Raw genomic sequence first — 22,230 nt, 5'->3', positions numbered from 1 at the left:
TTCGATTAACTACTACTATATAGAACTATCGAGTTTGACCTGTTCACATAGCTTTATTCACGAGTATCTTGCCTGGCTAACGATTGGGCACGGGAGTCTCTATGGTCGCGAAAAATGGAGAGACAATTGGAACTCGTGCATCGTTGAAAATTTTTTGTTAGTAAACTGATACACCTTAACCGCTACTAACTGTCAAGCACCACAATGATGTTACAAAGATGTTGTAATCGAAGTATAGGGCAGGTACCGAACCTTTTGCGGGCACTTGCTTTGGCTCCCGTGCAGCAGCATAGATGTTATGCTGATGGTCCTGGGAAGCCCAAGGTTAATCGATTTGCAGCGAAGTATCTGAATTCACCCCCAGCTGGCAGGCTGAACGGGCAGAACAACCAGGATAGACCTCGTTACAATCCACCAGCACAATCGAGGCCACCAAGAAACAACCAGTCCAACGGTCCATCCAGGTCTCAGTCCAACACTCAGTCCAGACCTCAGTCCAACACTCAGTCTAACACTCAGTCCAGACCCCAGTCCAACCCTCAATCCAATCGTCATGACCATACGCAAACGCAACCGGCAAGACATTCCCAACCACAGAAACCAGTACCTGCTGAAACTCCACATCCCCCAAAACAAGCCCAATCCCCTCCTCCAGTTCACCTCCCACTCAGAAAGTCCTCACTAAAAAAGGCCAAAAAGGTCAAGAAGAAAATCGTCAAAATCCGGATCCCCCCTTATATAACCATCGCCAATCTTGCCTCCGTCATGAACGTGCGACTCAATGACGTGTTCAAGAAGTTGACTTTGTTAGGGTATGAAGACGTGCGTCATGACTATATCTTGGACAAAGAGAACGCGGCCATGATTGCAGACGAATACGGGATCGAAGTCATTGCCTCGGAGGGATCCGATAGCGATGATCTTTTCTCAGCACCCATCAAAGAGGAGTTCTTGAAGGAAAGACCACCGGTGGTGACGATCATGGGTCACGTTGATCATGGAAAGACTACGATTTTGGACTATTTGAGAAAGTCAAGTATCGTGGATACCGAGTTTGGTGGAATTACCCAACGTATCGGGGCATTTTCCGTGACTACTCCAGTCTCTAATAAGAGAATCACATTCTTGGATACTCCTGGGCATGCGGCTTTTTTGAAGATGCGTGAGCGTGGTGCTATCGTTACTGATATTGTGATTTTAGTCGTGGCCGCTGATGATTCAGTCATGCCGCAAACTATTGAAGCCATTAAGCATGCTAAGAAGTCAGGAGTGCCCATTATTGTTGCCATTAACAAGTGTGACAAACGTGATGTTAATGTTGACAGAGTGTTGGCTGATGTTTCTGCTCAAGGAGTAGATATTGAAGATTACGGTGGAGATACCCAAACGGTTAAAGTTTCCGGAAAGACAGGTCTCAATATGGACAAGTTGGAAGAAGCCGTGATTACCTTGAGTGAATTGAGTGAGTTCAAGAGTGAAGAAAAAGGTGTTCCTGCTGAAGGATGGGTAATTGAATCTGAAGTTGCCAAGGGCTTGGGAAATGTGGCCACTGTGTTGGTTCGTCGGGGTACTCTTAAAACCGGTGATATAATCGTTGCTGGTAACACGTATTGTAAGATTAGAGGAATGAAGAATGAATATGGTAAGCCAGTCAAGACTGCGGGTCCATCTACTCCGGTGCAAATCTTTGGATGGAAGGAGTTACCCGATAGTGGAGAACAAGTTTTGCAAGCTAAATCGGAAAGTATTGCCAAGAAGGTTATCGATTATCGTGAATCGAGAGCCAAGGAAATCCAGGCTGAACGTGAAGTGGAAGAGATCAACATCAAGAGACAAGAAGCTATCAAGGAGTCTGCCAGGTTAGAACAAATAGAAAAGTTGAAATTGGCTGGATTGGACTACAGTGAATTGGAGAATGAGGGAGGTGAATCTAAGACCAAGATTTGTAACTATATCGTCAAATCCGACTTTTTCGGTTCGGCCGAAGCAATTACTGAAAGTTTGGATGGATTGGGTAACGATGAAGTGCAAGCCAAGGTTATCTTCCATGAGGCTGGAGCACCAACCGATTCCGATGTTGAACTTGCCAAAACTGCAGATGCCACTATTATCTCATTCAATGTTAAAGTTCCAAAGCAAGTGTCCACCAAGGCCGATGCTGCCAAGGTTGCTATCAAGGAACACAACATTATTTATCGATTGATTGAAGAGGTGACTGAAGAATTGTGTCTGCACTTGGCACCAAGAATCGAGTATAAGTATCATGCAGAAGCTAAGGTTCTTAAGGTGTTTAAGTTCAGTGGTAAGGCCAAGAAGCTTGTTACTGCTGGGTGTAGAGTCACCTCGGGAGAGTTCAAGCGTAATTGTCTGGTTAAAGTGTTTAGAGGCAAGGAAGAGGTTTATGATGGGCAGTTGAGTTCATTGAAGCACGAGAAGGATGATGTTGCTTCGGTCAAAAATGGGTCTGAATGTGGATTGACATTCGAAGACTGGAACGACTTTAAAGAAGGCGATGTTGTGAAGTATTATGAAAGAATTGAACATAAACGATACTTGTAAATAGAAGCTGTATATAGAATCACCCCTAAGAATCACCCTTAAGAATCACCCCTCAAGAATTACCCCCTAAGAAATGCTGATTTTTCTTGTAGAATAAAATCGAAAAAAAAAAAATTCGATATCTCATCGTGAGCTTTATACCATCACACACCAACCATGTCATCCCACGACGAATATTCCTCTGATGAGGAAGATCTCTTTGATGAATCACAAAAGTCTGATGTTTTCTTGGGATTTGTGGATGCACCAATCACCGAGGAAGAAGTCCCCACTATAGAAGACACCTTCATTGGGGGCCAACCTATTTGGCTACACCCTCAATCACAACCTAATGAAAAGTCACTTACTTGTGACAATTGCAATAAGAAGATGGCATTGCTTTTACAAGCATTTGCTCCTATGGATGGAAAGCTCTACGATCGTGTGATTTACATCTTTGGATGCAAGGACACCAGACAATGTTCCAAGAAGAAAGGCAGTATTAAGGCAATTAGAGGTATTGTCAAGGATCAAGAGACAATCGATAAGATTAAAAAGGAGACCGAAGCATTGCAGGCAAAGCAATTGGATGAGAAATTGAAGGCTGATAATCAAAAGAAGTTGAATATTGAATTAACCAAGGATTTGTTTGGCAAGAAGGAAGAGAGTTCTAATCCGTTTGGAGGGGGAAGCAACCCGTTTGATAACAAGAACGACAACCCATTTGCAGCTGGCTCCACATCACCATTTGGTGCTAATCCTTTTGGAGCGAAAGCTGAAGAAGAACCAAAGAAGAAACCGGAATCATATGCCAAAATTGCCTCGAAGAACGAACCAAAGAAAGCTCCCAAGAAAAAGACTGTTAGTGACCTCCCTTCATATAAAGGTAGTTTTGTCTATGTGGATACTGAAAAGTTCAAGAAGGCCACCAATGATCCCGAATTGGAGAAATACAAACATTTAATAGATATGGATGTCAACAAAGACGATGACAGTGAGAGTGTTGGAGCCAGTAGAAGGGGTTCTTCTTCGGTATTGGACCCTCAAACTTCCAAGATTTCCAACATGTTGGACGATAAATACTTTGAAGCCTTTTCAAACACCGTCAAGCATAACCCAGGACAGGTATTGCGTTACAATTTAGGAGGGAAGCCATTATTATACAATGGTAAGGACGACGTCGCCAAGAAGTTCCTTAGTCAGCAGCCAGCTAACATCCCACAGCCGGCATACAACCCTTCCTCTGAACGTCAATATGAATTACAGTTAATGCCCAAGGCTATTATGGACTTGGAGGAGATCAACACCAATACTGTACAAATTAGTGATATTCTTAATGGGATGTCGTGGGGGACAATTATAGTTGCTACTGATAAGGAAGATTACATGCCTGAACAAGAGTTTGATGAAAATCATGTGGCTTATATAGAAGAATGGTGTGGAGTACAATGGGAAGAGAGTGTATAGAGCAAGCATAATTAGAATATCTTATGACAAGTGTACAACCTGTGTAATTCTGTACGAGGTGATTAGGAAACTGGAAAGACATGGCTGAACCAATTTCAGATTTTTCTTTTTTTTTTTTTATTTTCTTTTCTTGCTCCACCGCCATTGTCGCGGTAGAGAAAGAACAATCTCCCCTGCGATCTTGTCCATTCCAGGGAGAAACAAAATGCCTTTCCCCCTACCCCCCTCGTGCCGTTTGGCGACGCAACTGTAAAACTCTCACCGGAAAAATTGCGACCGTGTTTTTAGCTTTAGGCTATGGCCCCTAAACTAATATAAGCCCTTTTGCATTTGTTACTTTTGCTGTGGTTATTGTGTCACAAGTGATGTCATACCTGATTCAACATCTCTGAATACCCAACCACATTTAACATCAACTTTACTATTTCTTCTCATCCCAATCTACTTCATTATTCTTTTATATTTTTTTTTTGACACTTGATTATAATTAGCATTTACAACCATGTCTATGAGCACAAGAAACTCAACATCAGACGAAGACTCAATCACCGACTTCCGCACCCAAATACAGCTTCCCACCCTCGATCTAGCAGCAGTCCGAAGGCAGAACCAACGCCATGAACAAACACCCAAATCCAACATCGCCCGTGCAACGCAGAACTTTGCCAACAAGATCAAACAGAAACCTTCCAAGTTCGCTGACTCATACACGCCTCGCAATCCTCGCGAAGCTATCAATTCATCCTCGAATATGAGTGATTCGGACGATGACGCCGACAGTGTAGATCCAAACCTTCCTGAATTTACGTTTGATCCAAATAGAATAAGCGTGGCATTACAAGGAGACGACGACGACGACGACGAAGAAGAAGAAGTTGATGAAGAAGATGGAACAGGTGACAATAGAACAGACCCATTCAATCCTCCCCAGCAGTTTTACACCGACTCATCAGATGATGAAGGATCCATTTCCCAAAGTCCTTCCCGACAACGACGCGACTCCAGCCCGTTCATACGCAAAATCAAATCAGCAGTCGAAGACAGTTCTCCTAAGGGGATCAAACACATGCTAAGGCGCATGTCTCATGTTGAAACCCATGATTCGGACTCAACCCATGAATCAGTCCATTCTGGAGGAAGTGGCTTCAAGAACATGATTCGAAGAATGTCAACTCGAGAATCACGAGATTCTCCATCAAGACTCACCGAAGAAGGAAGCAGCAGAAGTAGACATAGAAGATTACTGGATCTCGAACATAGCCACGATGCAACTGAAGACACTAAACATGGAACATTCAGAGGTATTCTTCGGAAAATGTCAACTACACTAATGCCCGGTGATAGTCTTGATGATCTCCAACAAGATTTGTCTACCCTGGATACATTTATCGGCCGGGTTTTAAGCATGGGCAATGAAGGAGGCACAGTGGGGACACTTAGTGGTGGAGGGTTGATACCTGGAGCATCAAGAATTACCAGAGGTCCAAGAAACAACGATGAAGAAAGAAGGGTAGGTTTTGCACCTGATGCGATTGAAATGCAACCCATGAAATATGACCATTTGAGTTTAGAAGCCAGAGAATTGATTGACCAGCATATTCCTGATGCTAAAGCGCAATCGCGCAAATCAGTGGCTCATCCCCACATTGATGATATCAAAGAAGAAGACGAAGAGGATGAACGCGAGAGTGAAGAAACAGCCGAAGAAGAAGGAAATAACCTCCAAAGAAAGAAGTCAATTCACAACAGTAAAACCGACGAACGGTTCTTAGCTCCCAATCCCGACTTATTCCTTCGCCGAGAAGGAACTCAGGCGTTTGATCCTCCTGATGATTTCTTGCAAGATTATGATGGTGAACACTTTGAACCACCTAAACGAGTACATGCCGGTGTTTTGTCTTCGTTATTACAACTTTACCAGAATCAAGAGGAAGCACTGAAGTCACAATCGTCATTTTCTACATTTGGAGAGAGCAGTGCTACCACGAGTGAAAATCTTGAACCATCATCCCTGAACATTGACTTTTCCAAATTCAAGCCTTACACCAATGAAAGTCCACTAGGCACATCCTCCGACGAAGAGAACGATGACAAAGATAGGAATTCCCAGATGCCCAGTTTTCAAAATGCTCGTCCTCGAGCCCCGAAAAAGGTTACTGAGCCAGTGAGCAAATTGAAACGACAACTTAAACATAACAAGCGTCGTGAAGATCGGATTCGTATCACCGTGCACATTGCTGACATTTTACAACGCCAGCGGTTCATTATGAAGATGTGTCGTGCACTTATGTTGTTTGGAGCACCCACGCATCGGTTAGAAGAGTATATGATTATGACTAGTCGTGTGCTTGAAATTGACGGTCAGTTTATTTATTTTCCTGGGTGTATGTTGGTTTCGTTTGGTGATGCTGCTACAAGAACCAGTGAAGTTCATTTAGTCAGATGTGCCCAGGGACTTAATCTTTCTAAGTTGGCCCAGACTCATCGGATTTACAAAGCGGTGATTCACGATTTGATTGGAGTGGAAGATGCTGGGGCGAAGTTGGATGAGTTGGTACTGTCCCGTAATCTTTACCCACCTTGGCTTTGTGTTTTGTTTTATGGATTAGGATCAGTTGCAGTCACACCATTCGCTTTCGAAGGAGGATGGATTGATTTACCGATTTCGTTTGGTGTGGGGTTATGTGTTGGGTTTTTACAATTTTACGTGTCGTCAATTTCTCACTTGTATTCGTCGGTGTTTGAAGTATCTGCGTCGATTGTCGTTGCATTCATATCTCGTGGTATTGGATCAATTAATAATGGAAGTACGTTTTGCTTTTCTGCCATTTGTCAAGGATCACTAGCATTGATTTTACCGGGATACATTATTCTCTGTGGGTCCTTAGAACTCCAATCACGAAACTTGGTTGCTGGGTCGGTGCGGATGTTTTACGCCATAATATACTCACTTTTACTTGGGTTTGGAATCACGCTAGGGGCTGCTCTTTACGGATGGGTCGATAAGACGGCAGTTTCTGATAACTCGTGTCGGGCAGGGCATGCCATGGATGACAAGTTCCGGATTTTGTTTGTACCCATGTTTGCCCTTTGTCTTGGCTTGATCAACCAGAGCCATTGGAAGCAACTCCCCGCCATGGTTGTGATTGCCGGTGTTGGGTATATTGGTACATATTTTGCCGGGAAGCATTTCTCACAAGTGACGGAATTCACATCCTGTATTGGGGCATTCATCATTGGGATTCTCGGAAACTTGTATTCGCGGCTAGGAAGAGGGATGGCTGTGAGTGCCATGTTGCCGGCAATTTTCGTGCAAGTGCCCCTGGGTATCGCTAGTAAGAGTTCACTTATCACTGGTATCATCAATGCTGATCAAATCACCAAGCACAACGGAACCGTAACGGATGTGCTGAGTGCAAGTAGTTTGAGTTTTGGGGCTACCATGGTGGAAGTCAGTATTGGGATCAGTGTGGGGTTGTTTGCTGCTGCATTAGTGGTTTACCCCTTGGGAAAGAGACGTACTGGATTGTTTAGTTTGTAAGAATATTTATAGATTAATATGAAATAGTTGTGTAGTTTCTATTTGCAGCTTTTTATGTTCCCATAGTTAAAAAAAAATAAAATTTGAAAACCACACAGAAAATTGCACCGTCTCACAACCACAACAGCAAAGTCATGCTTCAACTGAAAACAATAACAAAACTCCTCAAACAATCGCTTAAACCAATACCACAACAGAATGAATCACTAGCACAACCGCTTGCAGTTTCCCTCCTCTCGCCAGAGGGAATACCACTCGTGACAAGCACAAACACACCATCGATCCTCACCAACGACACCATCAAAATATACAGTCTTATTGCCCGTCATTCGCTTGTTTCCGGATGGACAATTGTTCAATTTGAAGACGGAATCAAGGGGATTGTATCCACGATAGATTGTGGTCGGGTCGATACAGGTGCTAGTGATGCGCATATCGAAATCATTCCTGGTTCGATTACAGACGATATAGAACATGACGAGGATAAGCGAGACGATGTCTTGTTTGTGGTATTGTTTTACGATAGTACCGTAACTGATGCTGTGGCCAAGGTCAAGATTGATTCCTTGGTGGGAGCACTCAACGACGGGTTGAAGGGATATTTGCGGAGTTGAAAGCTACATAGACCAGTTTATAAATAATACTTTATTAGCAGTAATAAAACTATTCATGAAACAAAATTTGTATAAAATAAAAGACATAATCAAAATAAACAAATAATCGAAGAAAATAAGACAATATAAAAAATGATATGCAATTTGGTGATGGATAAACTTTTCTCCTCCACCTGGACGAAAAGGCAACAGAGCACAGCTTAAAGTGGGTATACCATTAAAAAAATAATCATAAAACATTCACTGCGTGAGCCTTGCGTGGGAGAAAAGATATGACGGGCGGTGGGGGGAGGGATAGATTAATGAAGTATCACTTTGCTCCCATGTCAACATCTTCATCTTCCTCTTCTTCGTCTTCTTCTTCGTAGTCTTCCATGTCATCCATTAAGCTTTCTTCATCAAAGCTTTCTTCTTCTTCGTCACTTTCGTACCAGAAATCTTCGTCAACCGGCTCTTCAATAATGTCTTTGTTCTTATTATGGGCATTGGCGTAGGCCGAATGCTCCGAATCAGGCATGACGAAATCAGCAGGGATGTCCTGTTTGGAACGTTCCACTTCCTTCTTGACTCTCTTTTTATACTCTTCTTTATTCTTTCTAAATTCAACACTAGCGTCGATGTTGGCTGGCGATGAGACATTTGGGTCTTCCAAAAGGGAAATAATGGAAATTAAAACCGATTCCACGGTTTGAGCGGGAGTCCAAGTTTCGCTGTCTGGCTCGTCACTGGTGGGGTCCCCACCTTGGTGAAGAATAGAAATACATAATCTTCCATCACGGTAAACATTAGGGTGGTAGATGGCAGGAGTGAATCTAAAAGTTGGTGGGGAGAAGGGGAAATCCAGAGGGAATCTCATTTGACCCTTGAAGTAACCTCCGTGGTAGATGGATTCCTTGTTGAGGACCATAATGCCGATGTTCCAGAGAAAGATGTTGTCGTCATCAAGTTCAATGTGGAACGATGGGATACCCTTTCTAGGGTCAGTCAAGTCTTTGAATTGTCGTTGTAAAATGGCAGCTGCGGATTTGGAACTCATGGAGGGAGATGGGGGCGTATTATATGACAAATGCGTGCTGTAAAAAAAGTGGGGAGGATGTTATTTGTTGTTGTTGTTGTTGTTTGTGTGTTAGTGGAACGGTGTAGTACAAACTATGACTATGTGCTAGTATGTTTAGGTGTATATGCTTAGGATTATATACGAATATGACAAACAGAAATGAAGTAGTCGACAAGTTTTGCTTTCGGTTTGCGTTTGTGTTTGCTTTTTTTTCTCTATAAAACCTTTAGAAAAATGTCGTTCTTTTTGTTTGTGGAGGGAAAACTGTGGGTAATGACAGTTAGTGTATATGTAGTGGATGAGAAAGTGGGGGGATGCAGTTGTTGTGGTGGTTACACTAGAGCGGTATTGTTTTCGTTGTTGTTAGAATGAAGAACTTGTGTGTCACTTACAAATCTACACTTTTTTTTTTTCTTAACCTCCTTCAGACATCCAACCCAAATTTTGAAAATGCATTTCTCACTTTGTAATTTCGGTTTTCTTTTTTTTTTTGTCTGGCTTGCCCACAAAAGAAATTTCTACCCTGGCGTACTCCGACAAAATAAAATTTCTTTTTTGGCTGAACCCAGTCATTTCCGTGTAATCAAAATTTGCGACTTCGCCCATAACTAACAAATATTGCTTGCCCGTTACAGGAAATATGCCACACACAAACACACACACACTATGGCGCCATAGCGCTACCACTCGCGAGATTAGTCTTCTAGGTTTAAACTTTGCAAGCAGTGCTTGAATTGTAGTGACTATATAACTACAAGGTGGTTTTATAATGGAGTTTACTCTTCGTCAGTTCCATCCCGTCTAAATCATGTTCAGAAAATAAACGATCTACTGTAATCTCTTTGTTTATTTGTTCTTCGTGTAACCTTATGCAAACACTAAAGTTTGGAATGATGACGGCAAGAAAATTAATCACGTTTATCATATGATATGAAAAACTGACATTGGTGATCTGCACTTTAACGCATGTCAAACGTAATGATCTTCTGACCAATTCCCGAGATATCGGCAATGAAACGATGTTTTTTTTCTCTCTCTCTCTCTCTCTCTTAACTGTGTCCCCGCGACAACGCTTAACATAGCAAACATCATCGTTTAGACATTCCTACTCGTACAGAAGCCATGCTACATTCAATACGACATTACTCAGCCGCAGCCGCAGCATCAGCTGCAGCAACAGCCAACCTAACGCACTATCAACTTCTCGATATCCCCAGAAACGCTACTCTCAAGGAGATCAAACTCCAATTCAAGAAACTTACTAAGCAATACCATCCTGATCTCAACCAGCATTTATCGGCAGAAGAACGAGAGTCAAACCTGGCCACATATGTCAAAATGGTCGATGCATATACCGTGCTCAAGGACGTACGAAAGCGAAGAGAATATGATCTAAGTTTGAAATCACAGGGGAGTTACTCTGGCGGTGATGCCACAACAACGGCCCGATATAAGCAACTGGACTGGCATAGCAAGTATTATGGTGAGGCGAAATATTACTCAAGAAGTGGGAACAGCTATACTACCGCATCGGGGTATAACACGCGACGCCATCGTGTGCGGTACGATCATGGCCAGGTGCCGGAAGACAACAACACTGGGTTCCATGGCAAACATAGGAACTATGGTGATCGTTACGACGTGCCCCATTTCGACTACGATGAACACCTCAATCGTAACTTAAAATTCGAACAACGGTTGATTGATAAACGTCTTGATTCGGTGACAAAAGAGAAGATCCTTGCCCAGTTGGCCAAATCGGGCCTACCCATGACGGAAGAAGTGAAAACCAAGCATTTGTTACGACAAGCACAAGTTCGGTCTTCGTGTAACCAGCATAGGGAGTATATGTATTATACCCCTCCTTCAAGCCAGAATTTTTACCAGTCACGAGCACCTCCTCCTAACGAAGGACCTTCAATACGAACATTTGTGTTTATGAGTGGGGGAGGATTCTCCTTGTATTTATTATATAAACTAATTGCATAGCGCAGTTTACCTCTGCATATAGATCTACAATAGCATATCTACCACTACACGTATCCCTTAGAAAATGTATTTCAATTAAACAAGTATATGCAAATATATAAATATTCTTAACGATCAACTTCACCAAACACTAAATCCATAGTACCAATAATAGCAACGGCATCAGCCAACAAGTGTCCTCTAGCCATGTGATCAAATGCACCCAAATGGGCGAAACCTGGAGCTCTAATTTTACATCTGTATGGACGTTCAGTACCATCGGAAACAACATACACGGCCATTTCCCCCTTTGGTGCTTCAATGGCAGTATAAGTTTCCCCTTGAGGAACGGCGAACCCCTTCGTGAATACTAAAAAGTGATGAATCAATGCTTCCATATCTTCCTTCATGGCTGATCTGGCTGGTGGACTGATCTTGTAGTCTTCGACTTTAACTGGTCCTTCTGGAATGTCATTAATACATTGGAAGATAATTCTCAATGATTGTCTGAATTCGGCCATACGGATTAAATAACGATCATAACAATCACCATTAAGACCGACGGCAATATCGAAGTCAACGAGATCGTATGCATCGTAAGGTTGGGATTTACGGATATCGAATGGAATACCAGAAGCTCTCAACATGACCCCGGAACAGGAGTAGTTCAAGGCATCTTCAGCAGAAAGAGTACCAATGTCAACAGTTCTGTCTTTCCAGATACGGTTGTCAGTACACAATTCTTCAACTTCATCAATTCTATCCCCAAATTGGGTAGCCCACATATAAATATCGTCTAATAAACCGGCAGGTAAATCTTGGGAAACACCCCCTGGTCTGACATAGGCAGCGTGTAATCTAGCACCACTGACACGTTCGTAGAATTCCATCAACTTTTCACGTTCTTCGAACCCCCAAAGGAAAGGAGTCAACCCACCGACATCCATAATATGGGTCAAGATAGACATCAAATGGTTCAACACTCTGGTGATTTCTCCAAATAAGGTACGGATATACTTGGCTCTGATTGGAACTTCAACATTCAACAATTTTTCCACAGCCAAGGCGAATACTTGTTCGTTAGTCATCATACTGACATAATCCAATCTGTCGAAATATGGTAATGCTTGCATATAAGTTTTGGATTCGATTAATTTTTCAGTACCTCTATGTAATAACCCGACGTGAGGATCACCACGGACAATTTCTTCCCCACGCAATTCCAAAATTAAACGCAACACCCCGTGGGCAGCTGGATGTTGAGGACCGAAGTTGATGGTGAAATGACGAATCTTGGTGTTTTGCTTGGCGACATTGGTTGGGGAATCGGCCTTGGATCTGGTCATGTCAACTTCATCGAAAATGTGACTGAATACAGTATCTGGGATTCTTTTGTCTTTAACTACTGGTGGGGAATATTCTGGGTATACGGTACCCATAGCACTCTTGAATGAAGGTATTTGTTCCTTTGGTTCAGGAGCAGCGGCACATCTTAAGGCAGATACTCCAAACCTTCTGGTTAATGATGGCACACCAGTGACAATTCTCTTTGATGCTCTCAACATGGTATGTTATCCTGTTATAAGGTTATTGAATTGTTTTTTTATATATAATTGTACAGAACCCCAAACACAGCTATAAACAGGGATAATTGGTGATTGATTGCTAATGTCCTGTATTGATGGGTTTATAACTCGAAAATTTTGTTAGTACCTTCGCACTGGAAAATTATTAAATGAAAATCTTCTATTGGTGAGAATTTTTGAGGTGTTTGTGTGCAGGAATGTACCCTGAGCTATCAGATACTTCACTAAAGAGTCCTAGTTTAGGTAAGATTTGAGGTATCTAGTCATACCCAATAACTGTCTAAATATCCAGGAGAAGTTTAAGGTAGCTCAAGTTGATTTTCTGTGAAGCTGTGGTATTCTCTAGTTTCTGACAAAATCGGTAAAATTTTTGACAAAAAGTTAACAAATCTCTAGCATCAAGTTACCCTATCACCAGCACGACAAGGATTATATCTTAAGATTAATACAATCTTCATTACTACACTTCAAACTAGTGGCTAAGCCAAGAAACAAGCTACGACTCTATACTATACTACTGGATTTTACCTCCCCATGTCATCCATCCATACCCCCCCTTGCCTTATTTAGGAAACCCAATCACGTGGACAGATGTCACGCTCGTCAAATTCCAAAATTGAGTTGTCAAGCTGGTTCCATTTGTGCACGTACATGCAGTACCAAGACAAAGCCAAAATCCGCACCAATTATATTATATATGGGCTGGTGCGCATGTTCCCAGCTCATTGGGGATAAAGTATCCCTGGATTGAATTAGTTACTATATCTACATCTACAGGGAAACATTTACCGAGTCCAGCCGAATTACGCTGTGACAGACTTGAGAGCGTGACTAATGTACCAATCAAGACAATGTAAGGACTAAACTGTTTCTTTTTCCAATTAAGTTTACATTATGGTAGTCAAGGCGCCATCCAAATTCTGAAAAAATTATTCTGCTTTTGTAATCTGAGTTTTTTTTTTTTTTTTTTTTTTAGTGGGGAGCAAAAAATTTTTTTTTTTCTTTTTAATTTTTTTTTTTAAAAATTTTGGCTCTTACTCATTCCGGGCCGCCGCTGCAATCGATTTTGGCTGCTGCTGGTAAATGTAGATTTTTCAATTTCCTTTGTGATATAAAAGAAACCCAAAATTCACTATATTTCTTTTTGGCTTTTGATTACACTACAGGTATTTTTAATATCGCTTAAGTTTTTTGTTTGAAAAATATCTATTGAGATATAAATACTATTAGCATTCATTTCATATTACCATTTTGCATTAATTACGTACATAACTAGCATAAATTATTCAGATGAGCTATACTACCAAAAGAGGAAGAGAGGACTTTGAGCCCGACACCAAAAAGATAAAAAACTACATTAACCAACAATCACATCAAGAAATCACTGAGTCAAATGAATGGCCCCAATTTGCCCACCCCGAGGGAGGAATAGTTAAAATTACGCCCTGGGGGTCGTTGCGACAATTTGTCGACCCAATCTCCGGTGAATCCATTACTAAATTCGAAGACATGAGTTTTGAAGACTATACATTTAAAGCCCTGAATGTCGAGGATATATACACTGTAAAGCACCAGGAACCACCTAGCATGCCATCCACGCCTCAGTCATTATACCAAACCCATTCATACCAACCAAACACGCGTTTCGCTAGTCATAACATGCCAGGAGGTAATTCTCCGCTCAGATTAAGTCCCGAGTGCGAGGCCGAGGGATACTTGCGCGATGGATATCGTGGAGTCAGCGCCCCTCAAACTTCTGCACAACAAACCCCTACTCCACAATTCCAAAGACAGCAACAGGCACAACAACAGTTTGAACAAGAGCACGAAAACTACTTTGGAATGCACGACCAACAAGAAGAGTTTGATTGTAGTGAAATTAACTATTCCATCGAAGACGATGAAATGAATTAATGTGGAACAAAGGAAGCCGACTAGCCGATTGTACTATTAGAGGAGACGAAAGAGTAGATGTAGTATTTGTACACATTATGTATTTGTCATTTATTGTATACTAGAGTTGAATGTACTATAGTTCTTGATTATGCTATAAATAGCGACCTGCTTTTCTTGCGCGTGTCAAGGAATTCAACCGCGACCGTGTTGCTTTTTCTGGCGACATCTACTACGAGCTAAACGAGAGGTACGCCAAGAGCAAATAAACCACATTCCTCCAAACCCCGGATTCCCTCCGCTTTAAATACCCGTAGGCTATCATTATGCCGATGGGTGAGGCATCAGCCGATTCTTTTTTTTTTATTTTCTTTTTAAAATGGTCTCTGGTTGCTCATACATCCCCCCCTGGTAACCACTATTCTCCTTATACTATACGATGATTTAGGACGTAACGTGAACCAACCTCATCCGGATAATGCATACGAGCTTATTTATAATCTATAAGTTATGATATTCTATAAATAGTAACATTCTCTATTAAAAGAATTTAAGGTGGTCTAATTTGACGTACTCGTATAAGGCAACTCTATACTTTAGGGCAAATTTGCAGTTGAAAGAATATTCTATTTATGTTTAACTGACTATCTAAGCCACAGGTAACCCCACTAAAAGATCGGACAGAAGATCCACAACTGTTAACAATACCTATCAACAATCGTCTCAATTGGCAATTTTCTTTATCGTATTTGCTTTGACTGCGCGCCACATATTTATATGTCCCAGCATGAACGCTAAAACCATATTAATTTTAATCAAAAATAAATAAATAATAAAAAAAAGTTATTACTTATATATATATATATTCAGTCTAAATACACTTATTGTTGTTCCTTAACATCCAATGGGGTCAACCTCAAGTATGGCTTGATGATTCTGAACTTAGGGAACAAAGTCTTAGCTTCTTCGTTAGAAACAGATGGGTGGACAATAACATCATCTCCTGGAACCCAGTTAATTGGGGTAGTAACTCTATACTTGTCACCAGTTTGTAAAGAATCAACAACTCTTAAAACTTCAGCAGTGTTTCTACCAGTAGAAGCAGGGTAAGCCAAAATCAATCTAATCTTCTTAGCTGGGTCAATGACAAAGACGGATCTAATGGTGAATTGGACACCCTTGTCATCGACGTTGGTGGCATCTTGGTAATCAATCATGTCGTATAAGTGAGCAACCTTTCTTTCTGGGTCAGCAATGATTGGGAAGGACAACTGAGAACCAGTGACTTCATCAATATCCTTGATCCAGGCCTTGTGGGAGTCAGCATTGTTGGCAGAAAGACCAATCAACTTAACACCACGCTTGGCGAATTCTGGTTCCAACTTGGCGAAAGCACCCAATTCAGTGGTACACACTGGGGTGAAATCATCTGGATGGGAGAACAAAACAACCCATGAATCACCAATGAATTCATGGAAAGAAATTGGACCGTTGGAGGTTTCAGCTTGGAAATCTGGGGCAGTAGAACCTAATCTTAAAGTACCGGAGGACATTGTAAATAGAAATTGTTACTTGAAGAAAAGGAAAGAAATTTGGGTTTGAGCAAAAAAAAAAGTGGCAATTGATTAAAATTTATAATCAACAAGGGTTACATGTCGGACTTTGAGGGGCGGCATTTAAAAATGCTATGGCTCCAATTCCTAACCTTTGTGACTTCGTAATTAATAACCAAAACTGAAAAATTTCATCCAAAAATCACCAAACAGCACGTGATATGGTGGATGGATATTTTTACGAAACAATAAACGCACGTGACTTTCGCCGATTCAATTTAGACATTGTTTGTAGGATTCGTTGATTAGTTCGATAATGGTGACACTTGCTGGCTTATGAGGTGATTTTTGTAGACGCGCAGTGGATGTAACATCGTCTGCATCGGGGGAACCTGTCAACGTTGCATTGAGTATATCTACAGAATTGGATGTAAATTGACTTATATATCGCGCGCAACCCCCCCTCCCCCCACATTATCCGGTAGCACCTTGAAATGATTGAATTAGTCTATGCTTTTCGCCTAACATTCACAGATGTGGCTACAGTATAACCATAGTCAACAATTGTCCACACAGTCAAGAGAAATGTCACAAAAACGGACTTTCATCGGGACTATAACATCAAAAAACAAACAAAGTATCTGTCATTTTTACAACTAATCTATTCACATCTATACAGTTGGCAAATCACTTCTCAAGCGACTCTTCCTGCTCAACTTCTATATCTACCCCAAAATCATCCAACGTAGACCCAGCATGATCCATCCATTCATTACGTTGCATATTGAGTCTTGGATCAAGTCTTTTCCTTAATTCTTGATAATTGCGAATTTGTTTCAATTTATCGTAATCATACTGGGTGTTTTTAACCACATGTTCTCGACTCCCACCATCTGGAGGCCACGGCAAATTTAATTGATCTTCTTCTTGATATTCTTCAGACTTTTCGGGTACTACTCCATCGGAGTTTGGTCCGGCAAACGGCAAGAGCCACATCCAAGGGTATCCAAGGGCATTTGTCAAGTTTTTAAAGAATCCGAGGTCATAAGGGAAGACCATATCGTCCATAGTGAATTCCTTGGGAATAAGTGATTCATCCGATGGTTCCTTGCTAATTATTTCAAACTCTTGCTCTTGTTCTTCGTTAGCTTCTATTTCTTGTTCTGCTAATTGGCGAGCAATAGTCGCGCTCGATCCACTCCAGGACACAAGTTTAGGCATTTCTTTGCCATGCAACTGTGAATAGTTTGATCGGATCGTTTCCCATAAATGTTCTGAATAAAACTGAGAATCAATTCTTTCCCATTCCCATGTTTCAATTTGGGTCATCCCTTTGAATATGTGACCAAACACTCTAATCAACAACACCAATTGCAGGAAACATATAAAGAAGTCAATGGGTGTCAAGAATATCACAGCTGCCATCTCTGTCTTGCTGATTAAATATATAGGTAAATCTGCCTGTTCATAATACAGATAGATCCTCTGGCACAACAATACGAATAAATAACTAGTTGTCCAAAATGTCCAACCGAGAAATCTAAGGAAATGAGGCAAGTTGCCATATCCAACACAATTATAAGTCCAAGGACAATGGTGGTCCATTTGTAATACACAAGCGTTGCATACTTTGCAATGATGGGTTCGTGGAGGTTTGAAATTGTTACATTTCTTGCAATATCGTTTCCATTCACCTTTAGGTGGTTTATAATTGGAAGGCGGTGTTCCAGGACTGGTGATTATGGCAAGAAGATATGATATCCATACCATGGTCACGTAGAACTCGAACCACATTTGCTCTCGGAAGGATAGGTGGTGTTGTAAGACAAAGTAATGCGATCCATATCCCAATACTGCAATGATTATGGAGGGAATCTATCTGATGTTAGTGCTAGCACTCAAGATTACAAACGAACGAACGAGTCTGCTGAATACTTACTATAACACCAAGTATTGGCCACTTGAGTTGAATCATATTGTTGTTACTGACTACTTAACTCTTTGATCCACCATATAAAATTGCACCCTATTAAAAAAAAAGATGTGCTTTGACAAACCAGAAAAAAAAGCCAGTGGCAATTTTCAACATTCATTTAATTCATTGCAATCTTATAGAAGACTATACTTTAAGCATTATAACAAACAAGCATGGTATGTCAAAGCACATCAATTCATCACATACACGGGCAAATACTAACAATTGACTAGACTTCCATTGGTACCGGTTACGATTTATCAAATAGTGTTTTTTCACCAGGTATGTACTTTACACTGTGACCACGTTACACGCACAACAATTACTAACTTAGCACAGATGGAAGAAACTTCCAAGTTGAATACGCCATGAAGGCAGTTGAAAATGGAGGAACTTCTATTGGAATCAAATGTAAAGACGGGGTTGTGTTGGCTGTAGAAAAAATTATAAATTCCAAATTGTTAGTGCCAGGCAAAAACAAACGAATTCAAACTGTTGATAGACACATTGGGGTAGTATACTCTGGATTGTTACCTGATGGACGTCACTTTGTCAATAGAGCCCGTGACGAAGCACAATCGTTCAAGTCTATTTACAAGAACTCTATTAGTGTGCCTCACCTTATGGACAGATTAGGGATCTATGTCCAGAATTATACTTGTTACAACTCTGTCAGACCATTTGGAATAGTTTCTATTGTAGGTGGGATTGATGACAATGGTCCTCATTTATATATGATTGAACCAAGTGGAAGTTGTTGGGGTTACAGTGGAGCTGCCACTGGTAAAGGTCGACAATTGGCCAAATCTGAATTGGAAAAGTTGAATTATGAAGAATTGGAAATCAAAGAGGCGGTCAAGTTAGCTGCTAAGATTATTCATTTGGCTCATGAAGATAACAAGGATAAAGATTACGAATTAGAAATCAGTTGGGTTTCCAAGGAGTTTACCAAGGGTAGACACGAATTCGTTCCTGATGACTTATTAGAAGAAGCCAAAAAGTTTGCTGAAGAAGACGACGATGAAGAAGAAGAGGAAGAAGAGGAAGGGGATGAAATGCAAGAGTAAACTGTGTAGGTGTAAGTTTAGAAATAAATGCTGCCAACTTTTTTTTTTATATATATACTAGACAAAAAAAAGTACGTGTCCACCCTCAAAACGTAAACAAATGTAAAACAAAAAATTTGGCTGCCTGGCATTAAACCAGAAGTTTGTACTTGGTTACCAACTATTGTTACCAAACCACATCTGAATATGTCAGCAGACGGTAGTTCTTCTCACGAATCTAGAACAATTGGCGGGGATTCCGACGTAGATCTGTTACAGAACCATTCCAACATCATTTTCAAACTGCCGGTAGAATTACAAAACACCATGGCGGAAGATATGGTTGATTCTGATCTGAATGAGGAAAATAGTGAACAGCACATCGAATCACCCTCGCAAGAAACGCCCTCACAACCACAACACGAATCAGAACTTCTGCAACCATCGCAACAAGAAATATCACCTCGGCCGGAACCTTCCCCGCATTCTCCGATAAATACAAATAACACTTATAATACAGTTGATTATTCAAGTCCGTTTATATCGCATCCAGAATTGCTATCACAGGAGCAGATAAGCGATATACAAGAGGAACAGGAACGCGAAATTGAAGAAGAACAGGAAGTGCCGAGCCAAGTAATGGCTCTGCAGTTTAGCGGTAAACCACACGAGGATGGGAAAGTCCATGTTGACTTTCAAGGATCACCCCAACTCAACACCACTAATGGCACCCATCCACTTTCCCCAACTTCCGATCTTGATGAGAGTATAGCAAACCTTCAGGAATCAATGCAATCATTAAAAATAACCAAGGAAGAACACTCTCCGTTTAGGAATACCTTACACAATTCAACCATATTTGATGACACCGGAATTCAACCATTTGGTATCTTTCTTGACTCACAAAAGTTTGATATTAGTCCTAAACGTAACGGATCGGATATGACTACACCTTGGCGTAAATTCCGGTCTAACCCACCGCGTCTGTTTACACCACCGGTATACCGTGACAGTAACATATTTGGAAGATCAGCGCAACATACCACTACTTCATCAGTGATTGACGAAAAGAATAAGGAAATCCTTCGATACAAGATTCAGATAAAGCTTTACAAAGAGTTTCTTCAACAGCTACTCGATAAATACGGCGGAGAATTCGAATATGATATTAATCATGAAATTACCAAGTTTCAAGATAATTTAACTAGCCCGTCAAGTATACGTACCGTGCGAGAAGTTAACGCCGACTATGACGAAATGTATAAATTGAACCAAGATTTGTATACCAACTTGGAAAAATTCGAGAGGATGATCAATGAGAAAGATCAACAGCTTCGGAATTTAAATAATGATCATGACACATGGCTTATGTTAGTTGATGACATGATAAATATGATGATCGATGATAATGGAACTAGTGAATCACTGAGAACTGTGCTCGAGAGCTTGGACTCTGCTAACATAGAAACAAAATTGAATGCGATCAAGTTGGAAATGATGAACCGATTAGAACAATCTACTGCGTTGTTATTTTGCACACCACAGGAATCAAAACAAGACGAAATAGATGGATATGTCGCCACTATCGATGGACTTTTGAAAGCAGTGGAGTCCTTAGAAGACAAGGTGAAATCACACCAACTTGAAACTCAAAGATTGGAAAGCGATTTATATAATGAAATCAACGAGTCTAAGAAGATTAAAGGTAATTTTGGGTTGATGCATGAAAAATTCATACAATTGAAGAACAGTATCCAAGACAATGGTTCCGAAAAAGTCAAGTATTTAGAACTTGAGAATGAACAGTTTAAATCTCAGATGAAACAATATGAAAATACAGTCAAACTCCTTCAAGAAGAAGTTAACCAACATTTACACCAGCCAGAAGCTAGTCACGACACCGACAGTTCACGGGTTTCCAGTCGATCAAGTCTTGTACCTGAGAATATAGTCACGAAATATCTAGATTTACAGAATGTATATTCATCCATGGTTGACGAATATACCAAATTACAGCAAGAGTATGCCAAATTACAAGATTCGTTAGCCAATAAAGTCAACTCATTAACCAGTCGACTCAATGAGAAAACCATTGAATCAAGGACGTTGAAAGGGACCGTGGATAAATTGCAGCGCGAATTAGATATGTCGCTTGAGAAGCAGCGCAAGTTCAACACTGAGCGGATCCAAGTATCTCATTCTGCTGATCTGCTAAGGAAAGATAATGCTGTGCTTCAGCTGAAAGTTCAGAAACTCACGGATATCATATCGTTGACGGTGGAAGATTCCGGTGATAAATCGGGCATTCAGAAGAAGTTGACCTTGTTGGAAATGCAGTATAAGGACTTGCTTCAATTCGATCTTGCCGAATTTAACAAGTTTATCAATTCGTTTAATAAAATTGCCGATGATGCGTCTTTGAAGGATCCGAAATTGAAATATGAGAAATTGCACGATATGATCTCGGAGTTGGAGAGTTTTGATAATGTAGGTGAGCTCAGGGATAAGCACAAGTCGATATTTGAGTATTTTGCCAGAGCGGTTGACATTCTTGTTAATGACCATATTCGAATGTTGCTCAAGGAAAACGGAAAGAAAGCGCAATCAGATAGTTCTTCAATGCAGCGAGAGCAGATTTTACAACTAAAGAAAGAGAATAAGGCTCTTACGCAACAGATTGAAGAATTGGCTGAAGCGCTGGCATATTCTCCGATATCGAAATTGAGGATGGATGATTTGGGTAACAAGTGGAAAGCAGAAAGGGAGAGACGAGTTCTCGAGAATAAGGAAGCTCAAAAACGATTCAAAGAACAAGAAATGGAGATCAATCGATTGACTGAATTACTTGCGGCCAGTAAAGGTAATTAGACAGTAAAACATGTTTCCTGTATGTAACCCACTGAAGTCTCTTACATGCAGTACACGAAATACGTTCACACACAAAAAAATATACAGAGAAAAATTTTCACACTCTAGAAGACGCTACACTTTT

The 22,230-nt window shown here is 40.8% G+C and overlaps 12 protein-coding genes across 12 annotated transcripts; 8 read left to right on the top strand and 4 right to left on the bottom strand. All coding sequences in view use genetic code 12, as the record gives it.

The window, feature by feature from the left end:
* Window positions 1-204: 204 nt before the first annotated feature.
* Window positions 205-2,559, top strand: IFM1 (translation initiation factor 2; the record flags this gene model as incomplete). Its single annotated transcript, XM_007377654.1, has 2 exons — window positions 205-603; window positions 700-2,559. The coding sequence occupies 2 exons, from the start codon at window positions 205-207 to the stop codon at window positions 2,557-2,559; spliced, it is 2,259 nt and encodes a 752-aa protein (XP_007377716.1).
* Window positions 2,560-2,688: 129 nt separating this feature from the next.
* SPAPADRAFT_63575 (uncharacterized protein) lies at window positions 2,689-4,077 on the top strand (the record flags this gene model as incomplete). Its single annotated transcript, XM_007377653.1, has 1 exon — window positions 2,689-4,077. One exon carries the CDS (start codon window positions 2,716-2,718, stop codon window positions 4,003-4,005), a length of 1,290 nt encoding a protein of 429 aa, XP_007377715.1.
* A 1,465-nt stretch (window positions 4,078-5,542) lies between these two features.
* On the top strand, window positions 5,543-7,546 carry SPAPADRAFT_144687 (pheromone-regulated protein; the record flags this gene model as incomplete). The annotated part of the gene is made up of 1 exon (XM_007377652.1): window positions 5,543-7,546. One exon carries the CDS (start codon window positions 5,543-5,545, stop codon window positions 7,544-7,546), a length of 2,004 nt encoding a protein of 667 aa, XP_007377714.1.
* Window positions 7,547-7,668: 122 nt separating this feature from the next.
* SPAPADRAFT_63573 (uncharacterized protein) lies at window positions 7,669-8,221 on the top strand (the record flags this gene model as incomplete). The annotated part of the gene is made up of 1 exon (XM_007377651.1): window positions 7,669-8,221. One exon carries the CDS (start codon window positions 7,681-7,683, stop codon window positions 8,158-8,160), a length of 480 nt encoding a protein of 159 aa, XP_007377713.1.
* CDC34 (SCF E2 ubiquitin-protein ligase catalytic subunit) lies at window positions 8,182-9,587 on the bottom strand (the record flags this gene model as incomplete). The annotated part of the gene is made up of 1 exon (XM_007377650.1): window positions 8,182-9,587. One exon carries the CDS (start codon window positions 9,194-9,196, stop codon window positions 8,471-8,473), a length of 726 nt encoding a protein of 241 aa, XP_007377712.1.
* A 687-nt stretch (window positions 9,588-10,274) lies between these two features.
* NUC2 (Nuc2p) lies at window positions 10,275-12,865 on the bottom strand (the record flags this gene model as incomplete). Its single annotated transcript, XM_007377648.1, has 1 exon — window positions 10,275-12,865. One exon carries the CDS (start codon window positions 12,748-12,750, stop codon window positions 11,314-11,316), a length of 1,437 nt encoding a protein of 478 aa, XP_007377710.1.
* On the top strand, window positions 10,295-11,206 carry SPAPADRAFT_144342 (uncharacterized protein; the record flags this gene model as incomplete). The annotated part of the gene is made up of 1 exon (XM_007377649.1): window positions 10,295-11,206. A coding segment is annotated over one exon (912 nt), but the record flags the coding sequence as incomplete, so codon positions are not given.
* Window positions 12,866-14,061: 1,196 nt separating the features above from the next.
* On the top strand, window positions 14,062-14,685 carry SPAPADRAFT_144303 (uncharacterized protein; the record flags this gene model as incomplete). Its single annotated transcript, XM_007377647.1, has 2 exons — window positions 14,062-14,508; window positions 14,566-14,685. 2 exons carry the CDS (start codon window positions 14,062-14,064, stop codon window positions 14,683-14,685), a joined length of 567 nt encoding a protein of 188 aa, XP_007377709.1.
* An 827-nt stretch (window positions 14,686-15,512) lies between these two features.
* PRX1 (thioredoxin peroxidase) lies at window positions 15,513-16,238 on the bottom strand (the record flags this gene model as incomplete). The annotated part of the gene is made up of 1 exon (XM_007377646.1): window positions 15,513-16,238. One exon carries the CDS (start codon window positions 16,215-16,217, stop codon window positions 15,546-15,548), a length of 672 nt encoding a protein of 223 aa, XP_007377708.1.
* A 666-nt stretch (window positions 16,239-16,904) lies between these two features.
* On the bottom strand, window positions 16,905-18,192 carry SPAPADRAFT_144147 (palmitoyltransferase; the record flags this gene model as incomplete). The annotated part of the gene is made up of 2 exons (XM_007377645.1): window positions 16,905-18,092; window positions 18,157-18,192. 2 exons carry the CDS (start codon window positions 18,190-18,192, stop codon window positions 16,905-16,907), a joined length of 1,224 nt encoding a protein of 407 aa, XP_007377707.1.
* A 127-nt stretch (window positions 18,193-18,319) lies between these two features.
* On the top strand, window positions 18,320-19,340 carry PRE10 (proteasome core particle subunit alpha 7; the record flags this gene model as incomplete). The annotated part of the gene is made up of 3 exons (XM_007377644.1): window positions 18,320-18,368; window positions 18,426-18,474; window positions 18,532-19,340. The coding sequence occupies 3 exons, from the start codon at window positions 18,366-18,368 to the stop codon at window positions 19,257-19,259; spliced, it is 780 nt and encodes a 259-aa protein (XP_007377706.1).
* A 105-nt stretch (window positions 19,341-19,445) lies between these two features.
* SPAPADRAFT_68792 (uncharacterized protein) lies at window positions 19,446-22,206 on the top strand (the record flags this gene model as incomplete). The annotated part of the gene is made up of 1 exon (XM_007377643.1): window positions 19,446-22,206. The coding sequence occupies one exon, from the start codon at window positions 19,446-19,448 to the stop codon at window positions 22,104-22,106; it is 2,661 nt and encodes an 886-aa protein (XP_007377705.1).
* Between the last annotated feature and the right edge of the window lie 24 nt (window positions 22,207-22,230).

The sequence above is a fragment of the Spathaspora passalidarum genome, assembly GCF_000223485.1.
Source record: "Spathaspora passalidarum NRRL Y-27907 unplaced genomic scaffold SPAPAscaffold_8, whole genome shotgun sequence".
Lineage (NCBI taxonomy): Eukaryota > Fungi > Ascomycota > Pichiomycetes > Serinales > Debaryomycetaceae > Spathaspora > Spathaspora passalidarum.
The sequence above is the reverse complement of the archived record's forward strand: the minus strand, read 5'-3'. Positions and strand labels throughout refer to the sequence as shown.